Source organism: Cygnus olor, chromosome 2, assembly GCF_009769625.2.
Source record: "Cygnus olor isolate bCygOlo1 chromosome 2, bCygOlo1.pri.v2, whole genome shotgun sequence".
Taxonomy (NCBI): Eukaryota; Metazoa; Chordata; class Aves; order Anseriformes; family Anatidae; genus Cygnus; species Cygnus olor.
In genome coordinates, this window is record NC_049170.1 from 136,336,369 (window position 1) to 136,352,879 (window position 16,511).

At 45.5% G+C, this 16,511-nt stretch overlaps 1 protein-coding gene across 4 annotated transcripts in view; it reads left to right on the top strand.

Annotated features, from left to right (window-relative positions):
- Window positions 1-1,791: 1,791 nt before the first annotated feature.
- Window positions 1,792-16,511, top strand: part of ESRP1 (epithelial splicing regulatory protein 1) — a 34,838-nt gene continuing 20,118 nt past the window's right edge. Inside the window, exons 1-9 of one of the 4 annotated variants that reach the window (XM_040546548.1) lie at window positions 1,792-2,247; window positions 2,464-2,592; window positions 3,417-3,530; window positions 6,075-6,189; window positions 13,698-13,796; window positions 13,901-13,955; window positions 15,717-15,827; window positions 15,914-16,046; window positions 16,140-16,182. In XM_040546548.1, coding sequence (XP_040402482.1) covers window positions 2,116-2,247; window positions 2,464-2,592; window positions 3,417-3,530; window positions 6,075-6,189; window positions 13,698-13,796; window positions 13,901-13,955; window positions 15,717-15,827; window positions 15,914-16,046; window positions 16,140-16,182 — 931 coding nt within the window. In that variant the 5' untranslated portion in view covers window positions 1,792-2,115. The remainder of the gene's footprint in view (window positions 2,248-2,463; window positions 2,593-3,416; window positions 3,531-6,074; window positions 6,190-13,697; window positions 13,797-13,900; window positions 13,956-15,716; window positions 15,828-15,913; window positions 16,047-16,139; window positions 16,183-16,511) is intronic. The other 3 variants (XM_040546547.1, XM_040546549.1, XM_040546550.1) reach the window with 3 other exon arrangements.

A 16,511-nucleotide genomic window follows, 5' to 3' on the forward strand; every position in this document is an offset into this window, starting at 1 on the left:
TGAAAGTGAGACAGATGGTGGGAAGGCAGACAACAGAAGGCATACGAGAGGAGAGAAATACAGCAGCAAGGTGCTGGGAGGAACCTTAGGAGGTCGTCGTGCCCCAAAGCATCCTAGTACATTCCTGTAGGTAATAACACTGATGTCGTCTGGAGGATGACACTTCATGCATGGACTATGCTTAACCAGGCCTGGGGATAATGCACAGCCAGGGAGAAGCAACCAGAATGCCAGGAGCCCGGGCAGCAAAACATGGGAACCTGACCGACTGGTGCATGCTGTCAGACCGGATACTGAAGGCATAAAAGAGGCAGGGTGGAACAGGAACCGTGGCTGGGAAACAGGCATTTTAGGGAATGCGTTACCCAAGAAAAAGAAAAAGAAAAAGAAAGGGTAATGCCACTACAGGAGCAATTAGTGGTAAGTGGCTTCAAAAATTAACAAATAAATAAAATACTGATTAATCAAGAACCCAGAAGACATAATGGGAAATAAAAATACTTTTAGGGCAACCTATAAAAAGGTTGCTGTATGCAGTGGTAGCCTGCTGTAGTAGTAAGGTGAGGAGACTGAGGTTTCTAGATGGAAAGCTGAAAGACAAATCCACAGAGAAAATGGGGGGCTCCGACCCTCCTGCAGCTGGGGCACCATCACCTCATGTCCCTGATGTCAGATTAGCACAGCACATTTCTGCCACTTCTTTTAAACCAATAGGAATTTGTTTCAGTGACTGCCATTATCCAAATCTTACACCAAAAAGGTCGAAAATGATTCCAGCCAGCTTTCCACCACACAGAGGTTGTTTAGTGAAGCCCATAAACCATGGAGCAGGGCCCTGGTGACAGTCCCTGCAAGGAGCGCGCTCCACAGCCCAACAAAGTGCATCAGGATCAGGCCATCCAGCTGTGCTTGAACGTTTGGGGGCTGCCAGGATCCCAAACCCCAGAGCGCTTCTGAAATGTGTCCTGAGCCCTGCTGCCAAAGCAACAAACATGCACGGGGTAGTAGGAGATGGTGCGGGCCGCGGACCTGCACCACAGCAGGAGCAGCGATGAAGAAAAGTATGATGTGAGCTATCATCTCGGTAAATATTTAGGGAAGGGGCATCACAGTGAAGTTGGAAACACACAACTGGGGTGTTAAAGAAGTAGGGGATTTCACTGAGGAAAGTTAGCGTTACTTGTTTACCCTACATTCGGGGACCTTGCCATAATGGAAAATCGCTTTCTGATCAACACGCGTTTAAAACATAAATTTCACAGTGAAAAAAAAAAATAAGAAGAAAGGAAGAAAAGAGGAGGTCGTCACAAGGAACAAAACCACCTCTGCCCATGTACGGTGGAGGGAAGGCTGCGTGAGGGGAGGCTGCGTGACCATGACAAACCCGCTCGGGGCTCCCATGGGGAGCTGCTCCCGGCCGTATGTGGTGCCACGGGGGGGTCCCCGCTCGGTTATGGGGTCGTGGGGTTGTGGGGCAGGGGAGCTGCGGGGTCGTGAGGCAAGGGGCCCCTCCAGGAGCCAGCAGCCCCCCCGCCGCCCCAACAGCGAGGCGCAGCCCGGCGGGCGGCACTCCGACGGCGGTACGAGCAGGACGAGCACCCCGCGGCGAACCCGGGGCTGCCGTTTCGGAAGCGGGGGGTGCTCCTCAGAGCCCCCCCGGGGAGAAGCGAGGCCCTGAGCGCCGCTCGGCTCGGCCCCGCCCGCCATGGGCGCTGCCCGCCCGGCCGCCACGTCCCGGGGCGGGCGGCGCCAGGTGAGCGCTCCCCGTACCTGCGCCACGTGGGGGGCGGGCAGGTAGCGCCGCGGCCCCAAACTTGCAAAAAGCCCGCAGCCATTTGCCAGCTTCCCAGGGGTGCAGCCGGCGTGGGAGCGGCAGCCTCCCGCCCCCGGGGAGAAAACAACAAAAAAAAAAATATATATATATATCTAATAAGGATAACAAAGGGGGGGAGGGAAGGAAAGGGGTTGCCCGTGCGCCTCCCCTGCGCCAGGGCTGCAGGTGGGGGATCTGCCGCTTGGGTCCTGCTTGGAAGCGACCTGAAGAGGGAAAGTTTCTGGCCTCTTCTCTTCCCCCTTTCTCTCTTTTTCCCCCCTTTCCACTTGCCTGGCGGCACCATGACGGCGTCTCCCGACTACCTGGTGATCCTCTTTGTGACCACGGCGGGCACCAACGGGGCCAGGCTGGGCTCGGATGAGCGGGAGCTGCTCCAGCTCCTGTGGAAAGTGGTCGACCTGAGGACTAAGGAGGTATTTTCCCCCGAGGGAGGAGGAGGAGGAGGAGGGAGCATCCCGAGCTGCTTCTGCTGCTCCCCTTGCCCCTGCTGGGCTGGGTGCCCCAGGAGCTGGGCTGGCTGTGGGTGCCCCAGGCTGGAGCAGGTCGTGGTGGAGGGCAGGGCTGTGGGGCTGCAGGTGGGGGAGCTCATGGCCGGGTGCTGACTCGCCCCTCCTCTGCTTTCCCTGGAGCTGGGGCACCCGCACAACGTGCTGGTCAGGCCCGACCACCCGGAGCTGACTGCCGAGTGCCAGGAGGTCACCAAGGTGGACGTGGAGAGCCTGGCGCTGGCTCCGCCGCTGGAGCAGGCATTGAGACAGGTGACACCCCGTAACCAGCAGCTGGGGGCCGGAGTCTCTTGGTGGGAGGTGGAAGCCACCTTAGCACCCGTTTACCCTCCCTCCCCACCCACTATTGGGGCAGCAGAGCCTGGCATGGGCACCAGTCACACGTGGGCCAGGCAGCCTGGTCTGTGTCGGCCTTTGTGGGGTTTTCTCTCTTGCCTTGTGCTCTTTCACCTTGGGAGGTGGGGTTGAACCCTGAGAGGAAGATGAAGGTTAGGCATTGCCCTGCTCTCATCTCCTGCCCTGCTGGGCTCTGAGTTGCAGCTGTGGCTGGGTCCTCCTCAGTGTAGGAGGAAGCCAAGTGGAGGTGCCCCTCAAAAAAGCTGGGTTTATGGTGACTTATCTCTCCTGGAAAGAAGAAGACAGCATAGAAACCTCTAAATAAACAGGGAGGTGTGTGTGGCTCTCATTGAGGGCAGGGCTGAAAGTCTTTCTCCTTTCCAACATGCCCTGTCTGTGAGGTTTTTCTGCCCAGGTGCTCCCCCAGCTCTCTGCAAACAGCTTTACGTCTCCTTGCAGAGCTCTTGCAAGTGAAAAAAGAATTATTTTTGTGGTGTGGGCTGCGTGTGTGGCCACATCGTGGTAGAAGGGGAAAAGGGGCAATTTCCCTATGAAGTTAATTACCATGAGAGTAATCATGTGCTTAGCTAGTAAGAAACAAATATACAAAAGGCTTGCTCAGAAAGAAATTCCAGCCCTATGATCCTGCTGACCAGGTTTAATACTGCCAATTGATGACACTTCCTCCTGCAGCAACTCTGATCTCTTACATGCATGTCTTTTGTTGTTCCTGCTTTCAGTTTAATCAGTCCGTGAGCAATGAGCTGAACATTGGTGTAGGTACTTCCTTCTGTTTCTGTACTGACGGGCAGTTGCACATTAGACAGGTTCTGCATCCTGAAGCTTCCAAAAAGGTATGTAGCAGTTGACTGAAGTTCAACTCTTGGTGTGCTCTGTATATTTTTCTTGCGAAACTGATCAACTTTTCTTTAAAATGCACAGTATGAGGGGACCTCCACAGGTCTGTAATTCAATCGCTGCTTGTCAGTCAATATACTCACCAGACTACGAGCCTGTCCATGTGGATGGCATAGGCAATGTCTAATGCCTGTGCTGCCCTGAGAGAAGCTTTTAGAAGCAAAATCAGAAGAATAACTGTGAATTAAGTGTTTGAGAAAGGAGCAATGCACTGAGAGGTTACTCTAAATCTGACACTCGTACTGCTATGCGAGCTACAATGGGTTTTAAAATGGAAATTTGGAAACGTTGCCAAATAGTTCATGATTAAGGTGGCTGACTGCCTTTTGAAATTTTTACATTCACCTTTAGCAGCTTTCGGTCTCTGTGCATTCAGTTGACTCTGCGAGGGCGGTGCTTGTATTTGTGAGGAGCTGAGCAGTAGTATGAGGCAGGCTGAGAGTGATGACTAGTCCCATAGTCTAGAGTTTTCTACAACTTCAGAGTTGCCAAATTGCTAACAGTGTTATGAGCTCCTGCCTAATTTTCATCAGTGATAGGGTTGCAGCAATATGCTGAGTCTTCAGGCCTGAATTAACTACCTCAATATTAATAAAATCTTGTTTTGTGGTTTGCTATGAACATGCATTGCTCAGTAGCAGGGCTGTTCTGGTATCCCCACCGGCTACTGATCTCTGCACCTATCATTTTGTTGCTTGGCCTTTGAAGGAGCAATGCTGCAAGTCTGTGCTGTTACAAAACTGATATTGGGTGTTTGTTTCCTAATACTTGTTGGTGCCGTAAGTATTTACACCTTTAAAGCTTGAGCAGAGAAGCCATGAGCATGATTCATAATGAACAGACCTGTGTATGTGTAATTTTGTGTTAGAGTATAACGTGGCTGGGAGAAAAGAGGCTTTTAACAAACTTTGTCACTTAAAATGGGTATTTGTTTTTATACAGTTTTTTTTTCTGTGCAGCTAAATGATGTAGGTAAAAGAAGGGGGTACCCCTACAATTATTTAAGTTCATTTGGTGCCAGTGATGGGGATCCTTTTTTTTCCTGTATATATCTTCAGTCTCATTGACAGGAATCAAATGGTCATCAAAATGTTCTGTTGCTGTTTTGTTACAAATTATTCATTTGAAATTTGCTCAGTGCTGCCTATAGATCAAGTAAATCAGATGCTTATGAGACCTGTAGTAGTTCTCTGGTAAATACCGAATGCTGAGGTTGGTGGCATGTATATCATGAAAATCCAGGTATATTCAAAAGCCTTGTGATTTCTGCCTGTGTTTATTTTAAGACGCCCGGTCTCAACCAGCCTAGTAGCTCGTGGTGTTCAGACAGTAAATTGGTATCAACTGTTTCAAGTGAAACTCAGTTAAGTACAGAATTCAGTCTCTCATGGAAGCAGAAAAATAGCCATGCTAAAACTAGAGCAGGAAATCTTGGCAAGCACGCCTGCATTTTCATAAGTTTGTCTTTAAAGGATGTCGTTTGCCTAATGCACCTGTCTATATGCTAAGATAAGCTCTGCTGTTTTCAAAGCAGAACTAGTTACAGAGCCTAAACTTCTTTCTTCTGGCTTTTTAAGCGTACATCCACGTATGCTGTCATTCTGTTACAAAGCCAAGATGCTAACTAGCCGTTCTAGACAGAAAGTAAGGGCTTTCTGTGATTTAGAGGCACTGCAGGCAGCCAAGTAGAACACAAGCACCGAGGCTGTGAGGAAGTCTGGAGGAGAGGGGGGGAGGTTGTGTTAGTTGAAATAACTTCCCTGCTTCTTCTCTTCCTCATCCTGAAACAAATGAACAAAATAAAGCGTGTGATAGATGTCGTTGTGGGGCAAAAAGGGTTTTATTGACACTTTCAATGGCCTTGCTCCTGGCTTCGTGCACTGCAATTAAAGCAGTTACCAAGCATAGACTGATAACCTCTACACCATATCAAACCTTCGTCTGCTCCATTGTTTTTTCAAGGGAATAAATATTTGAAGTGTGACTGTTCTCTGAAAACTCAGCCTTGCCTGCAAACCAAGACATCTTCTGCTAGTCTTGCAAAATTTGCTTGGCTCTATAAACTGAACTGAGTGCCCTCTGGCTTTTCACAGTAAAAGCTGGAACCAGGAATTGATGATAAATGTTGCAATAGCACGTGTTTGCTCTCCTACATATATATCGGATTTGAGGCACTGGTAATAACAGCAAACTCTTCTCTGGCAGTGAAAAAGCACATTTTTCTTCCTTAAATCACAGAGAGGAAGTTGCTTAAGCAAAAAATAAAATAAAATAAATCGATAAACATACTTTGAGGAGCTATATGAGCTTCTCTGCAGCAAAAGTGTTTTGGTTTGATATTTTGTTGTCTTTATTTTTTTGTTGTCTTTTTATTTTTCCCCCCTACCCGTTATAAGGAAATAGTGGGAAAGATTAGTATGTAAAGACAAAGTAGAAGATGCTTGCCCCAGCTGACAGTAGCTACCTTGTCCTTTTTACAGAATATCTTGCTGCCTGAATGCTTCTACTCCTTTTTTGACTTGCGGAAAGAGTTCAAGAAGTGTTGCCCTGGCTCACCTGATATTAGCAAGCTTGATGTTGCGGCCATGACAGAATGTATCCTTTTGACAACGACGGTGTCTGCTACTGTTACGGCTTTGGCTGAATTTTAGGACAAAGATGTGTGAGTAATGCTTGCAACACATGTTTAGAGGTGGTATAACTTTAATGAGTGACTCGGCGCTGTACAGAGCTTTCTCACAAAGATAAAAACGTACGAGGGTGCGTGATGCCATGGGGGAAAATCCTGTTTCTTCTTGATTTCTGTATGCTTTCTTTACTACCTTTATAGCTGTCCTTTAAACTTCACAGCTAAATGTAACTGACATACTTATTCAAATCCTTGATGTGAATCCTGAGTTTAAAGTTGTGAGCTTGCTCGTTGCATCGGTTAATTAAATTTTTAGGTTTTTTAGGTAAGAGTAAATGTTGGGAGACCTCTTCATCTTAGTTGTTAGCAGGGGGAGTGGTTACTCTTGATGTGAACGGGTAGTTAGCCTTTAATTCAGGAGCGAACCAAAGGCGGGGAGGGATGCTGCTGGTGCACGTGGCGTCCAGCCTCAGAGCCGTGGAAGTTGTGCGTGCTCCACCTAGCAACACAAGGCTGTGCTGGCAGTGAGATGCAGTCTGCATCGTGTTTCTATTCTCGGTCCAAAACTACATTTGGAGTATTCTGAAGTAATCTGTAACCTAGCCCTGCCTCAGCTCGGTTTTGTTGGTGTGCCGTGTACAATTCCCAGAGCTGAAGCTGGTGCTGTAAGTGAGCTGGCTCTGCCCTTCTCCTTGCTGGCAGCCCCCCCTCCTGCTGCAGGCTCCAGTCCTCATCTCGGACTTGCTCTCAGGAATGGAAAACTCTCGACTTCCCTGGTGACCTATTGAAATAATGACCACAAAAGCTAGCTGACAAGGAGAGATAAAGGATCTTGAGAATTCTAAGTTGCTATTAATAACTTCTTTGACTAGCTTATTGCACCTGTAGAGTGATCGCCAGTAAGAACTGGCATTTTTCAGACTCAAAATTGCATGATATCTGAATCATACTAGCCTTCCTCTGTAGGACCAGCATCACCAGGGTTTTGTACCTGTAGTGAGAGGGGCATAAAGTATCTAAGTGTGTTCTGTTGGTTTGTGGCTTTATTTTTTGTGCATGTATTTAATTATAAGGTTGAATGCTGGAGGCTGTCTGCTCTCCTTTGCCATCTGCAAATTAAGATGCGTGTCTTCTAGCAACGGGGCAGAAATCACTTTTTCCCCCCTACTCTGAAGCAAAGTGGTATATTTAAGTGGAAGAGTGTGGACTTTTATCTTGCTTTTTCTACATAAGTGTTTGCATAGTCTAGAAACCAGATGATGGAGGCTTCTTAAATTGTTAAAAGCTTAATACGTTGCTTGGGGATGCTCTAACAGAAAACATGAGCTGGAGAAATTAAAGGCAGTGAGCTACTTCAGCTGTTTCAGAGAGATGCCTTTACTCTCGCCCTGTGTGAGTGTCTGGCGTGTATCCTGCTGCTGTGGAAACACCTCTGTGACCATAGACACCTGAAGGGTCACTAGTCAGTTAAGGTACGATGACTGATTGTGCACTCCCTGTGTGCTGGGAGAGGGGAGCAGACCCCACTGCCAGTACCATCTGGGTGGTGGTTGGCAATTGCAGGAAGTTTTTCCTCCAAGGTCCTGGAGGTTTGGATGGTCTGAGTGGTCTCAGCTTGAGTCTGAATTCTAGGTCCGATATGCTTCTCTTCGGGTGTGTGTATAAGTTTATTCTGTTTTTATCTTTGTGGTTTGTCTTGTTTTGTAACTGCTGATGCATTATTTGTAAACTTGCTCTGTTTATGCAACGTGGCTGGAATCAACTGTTTCTACCCCACACTGTTTGGGAGTCCTTGCAGGGGTTTGGGAAAAGAAGGGTGCAGAGCCAAAAGAGTAAAATACTTGTTTTCCTTTTATTGCCCAATATGATAATTTTCTTTCCCCTCACCTTGCTGAAATGTACCAGTTTACACCCCTCCTGACACCGAGGAGATTAACTTAATTGCACCTGGAGAGTCTGTACGTGCGTGTAATGCTTGCGATAAAAGTTTTTGTTGAAGCAGGTGATTAAGTCTGAGGATTAGTCCAAACAATTTTATGCCTAGTGGTTTTTTTTTTTCCCTCAAGTGAGACAGCTGCCTTCTTTCTAAGACAGTTAGGTAGCAAAGAGAAGGCTGATAGAAAAGTATCATATCTGAGGTGGGGATGGGGAGGGTGGATGGAGGAAGGGAGACGGATGGATGAAGAAAATAAAAGCTGATGGAGCAGGTTGAAAGGAAGCTGCAGGTTAGTGCCAGAACCTGACCAATCTCGTTACCCTCGCAGGAAGCGAGTTGCAGCTCTTCCACCCCACAATTAGAGGGGCTGCACGATGAGACTGCTTTGTAGCCTGCAGACTGCGCTGGGCCAGGTTTGTTAGCGTTTGGTTTAGGGGCTGAGCACAGAGCAGAGATGTAGAAGATCTGCATTCACAAATTGGTGGGAGCAGAAGAATGAGTTTGGGCAAGTCCCTTCATGTGCTTGTATCTCTGACCCAGGCAGAAGACGGTTGCGATCAATGGGAGGAAATGTGTCTGATGTGAAAGAGTTATGAGAAAGCTGACCATTGGTATGCAGTCACTTAAATCATTAGCAGGCTTTCAAATGCTTTTATTTTGGTTGGTAGTATTTGATTAAGCAACAAATTACAGGCTAGTGGAGAATGTGCTCTATGGTTCCCAGCAATCAGAGGGAATAATTTCCTGCTGCAGTCATTCAGGAGGCGTATTCCAGGGTGTCAAACACTGGGTAGTTGGTGCTTGGCTGTATGCTTAGTGCTTGCCTTCTTTGCATGATCTTGAAAAGGAACACAGAGACATTAAACTGAATAACCTGATGACTTCTTTTTCCTTTAAAAAGAATTTTGGGGACTTAATCCTTCAGCAAACTACTTGAAATTGTGTATAGCAATGAAACCCTTCTAAATCTTAAGAGTTCAGGTGAAAACTTTACGTTGTGCCCCCTGCTCCCAAAGAAAGTATGATTCCTTGTCCAAATGGCCACTGATTTCTTTTAATGCAAGGTAAGGCAGTCTTTAAAATGCTATTGAATTTGGGAGACTGAGGAAGAATTGAGATGAGTTTAACTGCTGTCTCTGCTACAACCTTAAGGTCTCCCAACAGGTTTTTGGTGCAGGAGACTGTCTTGCGGCAGACAATCTTTTGCTGCTCTTACACAACACTGACTAAAGCAGGACGATTATGAGAAATTTTGGGTAACAAAAAACTGGGGAGAAACGATCGTGTTCTGGCAAAGAAAAGAACTTGGTGCTGTTGAAATCTCTCTAAGCATGTGTAAGGATACAAAAGAAGCAGGGTTGTTCTTGCACCTTCTGTACCTCCCATACTTGCTGCACTTCTTGATTTGCAAAGCTTGCTGAGCCAGTTTTCACTGCTGTGAGTGCCTCCAGGGTGGAGTGAACAAAGCTTGTATGACTGTTCGTAACTGGTCTGCAGAAGACTCATCCTTTGCCTCAAGATTGGGCGTGCAGAAGTCATTAAATGGCAAATAGCTATTGCTTCCTCCAGTGTATGGTTTGCTCCACTTGCTTCTGAACTGGGATTGTGAGGATAGCTCCTTACCAGCAGTACCGGCTGGGTGTTGTCAGTAGAAACACAGCAGGGCTTCAGAGCAGTCTGCTTAATGCTCTGGATAAGATCTGGGCACTACAATACTAAAACTTGTTTTTTGACCTGGATGTTTTGAAAACCACAGTGTAGAGCACAGCTAAAACCAACAGTACTTAGCCCTGGCTATGAAAAGCCCATTAATGGAATGGGTATTACCTGCGAATCTTGTGCATTGCTATTTGTATATCCTGTGGTAGCACCCAGGAACCAGGTAATATCAGATTACTTTAATCAAAATAGTATTTAAAAAGATTTAAGTCTCTTCAAGCAGAAGATTACAGTCAGAATAAAGGGGGAAAAGCACCGGTGCAGAACATAACTGTAACAGTAGTTCGTGTCATCTCGGCCAAGTGAGCTTTAGTTTTAATTTTGCCATGGTTAAGAAAGGAGTTGAGACCCTGGAAGAGACAGCCTGAGGGGAGAAGGCTTGGAGGACACTTGGAGTAGGCGAAGCTGCAGCAGAATCAGGGGAAATGGTTTAAAATGTCTCCCACGCTATGCAGACAAGCTTGACATAGGATGTGCCACCCCTCAGTGTGTTGAGTGTTACAGAGAGGCGGTACCACAGCTGCACGGCAAGATTAGGAAAATCCTTGTTCCCTATCCTGTCTTGTTTTCTGAGTACATCTTTTGCCCTTTGTCCTTTTTCACTTGGATTGCGTGTACCTGTTATTGTCTATAGTAGCTTTAGACAGGCAAGTCCATTTTTCTAATGCTTTAAATGTGAGCTTAGATTTGTCCACTGGATTCAACAGTTGTTTTTTTGCTAATTGCCTAGGATGGACAAGCTTTAAATATCAGTGTATGCATGTGTGGTCTCGTATACCTTCATAGAACAAGTGGTAGGTCTTTTTTAAAGGCTATTCCACTAACAGCTTTTTTTTAAGCATCCTTTATTTCCAGTGCCTCAGATCAGAGGTCCATCTGCCTGTGGACGGACATGTTTATTAAAATGCAGGTTTTCACTTAGTTGATGCTGTTATAAACGTGCTCCTTCACGTGTGCAGAAAGCAATCGGTTTTATTCTCCAATCTTGCCTAAAAGCCTTGCTTCTAGCTAATCACAGGCAGAGGTGTGAGCCATTTCTCTCTCCTCTCACTCCTACTAATGTTGATGAATTTCTCCCTCCCCTCCCACTGTGTTTATATTAATCTGGAAGGTTTTTTGCACAACTGTCTCCCTGCTTCTGAACAGCCGGCAGCAATTTCTGTAGGCATTGGGGCATTTTTAGAAACTACCTCCTGTTCAATATTATCAATGAAAAGTTTTCCGGGGAAAATATAAACAGGGAGGAGGAATTTGTTGTTTTTTTTCCCTTGTGTGACGACCTCGCTTCAGTGTCCTCCCCTTTCACACTGCTGCGTTCCCATCTTCTGCAGCTGATTGCTGGTAGGGATCTTTGGCTCTGCAAACGGGAAGTATTAAAAGTGTCTCCTCATTGTGACAGCACGGTCTAACAGCCAAGCTATTGCATGTGTGCACACGTACACATGTCCCTTGTCCCAGTGGCTGTTGAAACTACTGCCTGATTTCTCTTCCCCTCTGACGTTGGAAAAACGCCACAATTCACAATTTCTAGAATAATCATTTAAAAAAAAAAAAAAGGTCAGACAAGACCAGATTTCTAATTCCTGCATTTTCAGCAACTTCTCCTTCCCCACAAGGGTGGCAGAGGCTCTGCACAAGCACAGCACGGGGCTGCCAGGTGCTGCAAGGGGACGGTGTCAGGCGAAGGAGGAGAAGCGCTCCTCTGTTTTGATACGTGAGGTGTCCAGAAACATCTGCGTGCTGCTGATTAGACACTGAGAGGGATGAAGGCAGTCTGTTTGTGGATTATTTTTCTCTTCAGCACTCCCCACACGCACCAGCTTTCCCCAGGCAGTTGTGGGGGGAGACAAGCTTAGGTGTATGGCTTAGGAAGAGAGAGTGCAATGAAGATGTCCCTTGTTGCCGTAATTACTGGCGATAGTCTCTTAAACCATGTTGTGGGGTTGTTTCATGTGGCTTGTTTAGGATTTTCAGCTTGGTTTTAAGAAAGCTATTTAGTGTTTTTACTAGTTTACTCCAAAGGTGCTGGGAAGGGAAGGTGATGGCAATGGCTAGCAGACGGTATTCAGTGGAGCAGTTGGCAGGACAGATCACTGGTTTACCTGTGTTTGTTTTTTTAAATATAAGTCACTTCTTACAAGAACGTTTGAAGTTGATTAAGCACAATCCTTTTGCCTTCCATACTCAGTGCATGCTTAAAACCAGCAAAGTCTCAAAATCAAATTAGTCTCAAAATTTTAGTGCTGCACCTTTCCTTTCCCTGCTGTGGAAGAAGAGTTTGATACAGTTGAAATTGTTTTTTTTAATTGTTCTGAGGTTTAACTGATGGCTTGTCCTGAGATTTAAAAATAGAAATAAAAATCAGGTTTGTCAGAAGGATTTGCAGTCTTCCCACAAGCAATGGGAAGACGATGACACTTTTACCCTCACCCCCGAGATGATGCACTGGATTTGGTGTGCACTGTCTCTTTCTAGCAGAAGCTGTTCCTCTGCTGTGTGTCCCTCATGTAGGCATCTGCCAGCTCAAAATGGGTTCAACTCTAGATGGGGAAAACCTTTTCTTTGAGGAGTGTTGCCATCTAGGTGTTCAAAAGTTGTTCTTTAGTCCAAAATGCAGAACTTTCTGAGCATTTGAAATGCATCTTGTGTAGTTTTGTGGAAATGTGGGTGAATAACTGGTGTGTTTGTCTGTTTTGAATGCCTTGCATTGCTGTATAGCCATGCCAAGATAGGTCTCGTTGTTTAGGAAACACGTACATTTTTTGCTCTGATATCTTGTTGCGCAGTGATAAGGCACAAAAACAAAATGAGTCCCACTTCAAACTGCATTGTGGCTGACTTCTTGTTTTGTTTGTTTCTTAAACATTCTCTCTTCAAAGAAGGAGATGAGGATGGAAAAGACCATTGGGAAAGCCAATACAAATTGGCTTTATAAATGGAATTAAAAGCAATCTTACTGTTCTGCAGTTTGGTGCTACAGGGAGGGGCAAATACAAGAGGAAAATGGGGAGGGAGATACCTTAGTGAACTTTAAAAATTTTGTGAGAAATTGATACTTGTAACTTAAATCAGTCTCCCTCAAGCACAGATTTGTATCTGATCAGTCTACAGACTGAGACAACATTTTCTGCTCTCTGTTGACAGGAGAGCTTTTCCTTGCTGTCATCTTCCAACACCCTTCAGATCAGAAAATATGTGGGCTGTGGGACTCTGCTTTGTCTCTTGGATTTTCACAGTGATGAACTCTAAACCTGATTCTCCTAATGCTGCACGAGAGCACAAAGCTCAGGTTGTACCTTCTAACAGGCAAGATTTAGACCAGCTGCTGCTTGTGAATTTTAGCAAAGTGGTAAGATAGCTACTCTACTTTGGGATTTACCTGTTTAGAAAACGTGTGGCATGTCCTCTTATTTTTAGAGTTTGTAGTTGATGGTTTGCTTCTCCTCCTTCCCCAGATCTCCCTCTAGAGATTAAAGATCTTAATTAAAGAGGACAGGACTCCAGTCTCTCCTGCATGCAGGATTGTTTCTGTCTTATGCTCATGCATTTTGTATGTATGAATTAAATATGTATGTCCTTATTATGGGGTCTCATGTGCCCAGACGCTTTCTGGAGTGACCTCACACTCCCGCAGGTGGCAGTAGTTAGAGGCTAAGGCAGCAGCTAACCCAGAGCAGCTGATGCATCTCCGCAGGAAAATGGATTAAATCTTCCCCTGAGAAGCGGCTTACCGTTAAGGATAACATGAAAGCTCGTTGCTCTAGTAGGAGACCAATTAGAAATCTATCCAGTGATGATTGACTTAACTCCAGCATAAAGATTTAAATCTTGACAAGAACAGTTCAGCGCTTCCCTATGGAGCCTCTCAAGTTGAAGATATGGGGAACATTATTTTAACGCTAATATCTGAACCATACAGTAAGTGACTGTGATGAACTACTCTTCTATGTTGCTTGTTTGTTTTTTGTCTGCCTGTCTTGTATGCTGAGGAAAAAGGAAATAACTTGTACTGTGTTTCATAGATCACAAGTTTTCAGATCCAGAAAGAGTGAACTACAAATTTGAAAGTGGGCCTTGGTATGTATCATCTTGCTCTTCTTTTCTTTTTTTTCTAAAGGCACTGCTTAGATAAACTGTACTTCTGCAAATAGATGTTGCCATTGTTTTTATTTATCTTGCCACTGCTGTGGAAGTAAATTAGATGTTTTAAGTGGGGAAAAAGGGTAGAAAACTGCACCAGATGCAGGACTGAAGCCTAGAAAGGAAACTGTAGCCTGCTAGGTGCTGTTAGTTCTGGGTTCTCCTAATAAGTGTATATAATGGATGTTGAGTGGGCTCTTCCGTGAACAAAGAACTTCTGCATTTTTGCAGAAGTAACCATTTTAGTATTAAGTCTTAAGCTTTCCCTTCAATTTGTTTCACAGTGAATATACATCATGATGATTTTTTTCTTGCAAAGGAAAGATGCATTTCCATAAAGACAGAGTGCCAAACAAAAGGCTGCTACCAGTAAATTGCTTGAGCTATGATGATTGTCTTCTTCCCAAACATGTTTTAAACATAAAGCTTCATCTATGCTTGATGACTTCTTAAAATGTAATCTTGCTTTTCCATGTATGAATACAGATTTTTCCTCGCTTTACTTAGTCCCTTCTTGCACAAGCACTTACTTCCCTCTTCCAGATTAATGAACTCTCATAATGGTAGATGATATTGGCAAGAGATGATTCTGAGTGAAAAGAGGCAAGAAAAAAAATGCAACAGTATTGGCAGAAAGTATCCAGTGAGATTAGTTCAGGCAGCTATTTGTTTTAGCATTGTTTTAAGATTTTTCCCATTTCAATAATGAAATGTTGCGATGAGGTAAAAGATTTCCATCTCATTTGTGATAATAAGTGGAATTTGATGGGTTTTGTTTCAACTGTTCCAATAGAGGTATGTCATCAGGGAAGATAAGTCTTATTTGCACAGGCACATGCACCAATTGCTTATTTTATTAAGGCAAAGTATTAAAGTACACGATTTGGATAGGGAGGAGCAGTTCTGAACAGATTCCTACAGGAAAGGCCACCTGAGAGCTGAAAACACAACCAAAACCGTGACCCTCCTACAGCAGGGCAAAGCACAGCCCTTGTACGAGGGGAGGCAGCTGCTTAATCAATCTCGTGGTCTCTGTGCAACAACCTGGCCTTCCAATAGCCATAAAAGCAGCCGTGGGTAGCTGTTGTCAGTGTTTTGTTCTTCATGGCGTTTTTAACATGCAAGAGAACAAAAGAGGCTGTGGTAATGACCAATTAAATCTGGCTCTCTGTGGCTGAGCCATTCCCATGCTAAGCAGTTGACGTAGCCTGTAGCTATATTAGTCTCCAGTAGCGCAGTAATGGCCTCAACATGAAACATTCAGGCGCAACTCCTTGGGTGAAGCAAAATCTGAAACAAATCTGGTCTTAGCTTGTGACTGGCCCTTGCATGCTGTACAAACACTAACTTGGATCTAACAGCTCTGCTTCAATTTCTACTTACCCGAGATGAGAAGAGCAAGTGTTTCATTGCAGTGCACTAACCCTGTTCACACAACAGGGGAGCACAAAACATTGGTATGTCGGGAGGGGAGAGCAAAGTGGGAATATGCTCAAGAGGAGAGCTCAAGGGGCAAGTGTGGTGGGGAGCTGGGAAAGGGGCAGCTCAGCAGAGCTTGCCATTTGCTGTGACTTTGGTCGTGGGTCTCAGGAAGCCCTGGCAGTACCTTCCCCCTTGCCTAGCAGAGGGGGAGCATGGGCAGAAGCTTGTCACAGAAGTGTGGGTGACGAGCATTGTTTCCTCTTTTGGTGCCTGCAGCAGCAAGATGGAACTTGTGGACGACAATGCTGTCATTCGAGCAAGAGGACTACCTTGGCAGTCGTCTGACCAGGACATAGCGAGGTTCTTCAAAGGCTTAAACATTGCCAAGTTAGTAGCAAAGAACTTACCTCTGCCTCTAGTGCTTCTGCTGTGCCAATCACGGAGTTTTTCTCTCTCTGACTTAAATCTTTCAGGGGAGGTGCTGCACTCTGCCTCAATGCCCAGGGTCGGAGGAATGGGGAGGCTCTCGTGAGGTTTGTAAGTGAAGAGCATAGAGACCTAGCGCTGCAGAGACACAAGCATCACATGGGAAATCGATACATTGAGGTGTGTGACACTGGCTTTGAGGTCCTCTTCTCAACAGGAATGCAAATTGCATGTCAGTCACGTGTCGTGTTCTCTTTTCCTCCCGTTCTTTAGGTATACAAGGCAACAGGTGAAGACTTCCTTAAAATTGCAGGAGGTAATTTTTAGGGGATGAGAAGGGAGGGTTTGTTCCATCATTATCTGCAACTAACTTGGGGTTCTAAACGGCTCCTCTTGGATGCGGTCTTTCATTTTTCTTTCCATGATCGAGTAGGTAACTGGTGGGTGATAATTAGGTAGTCTGCTGGCAGTCCAAGCTGTTCCATGACTTCTGTCCACCTTTGTTTCTTCCACACCCTTACCATTTTCAAACAGCCTATTAAATAAGGATTTGAACAGACAAGGTGATCTCACTTATGAATTTTGTTCATAAGGTAATCCTCCCTAAATGAGGGGACCTAAATGTTATTGATTGGAAAAACTGCT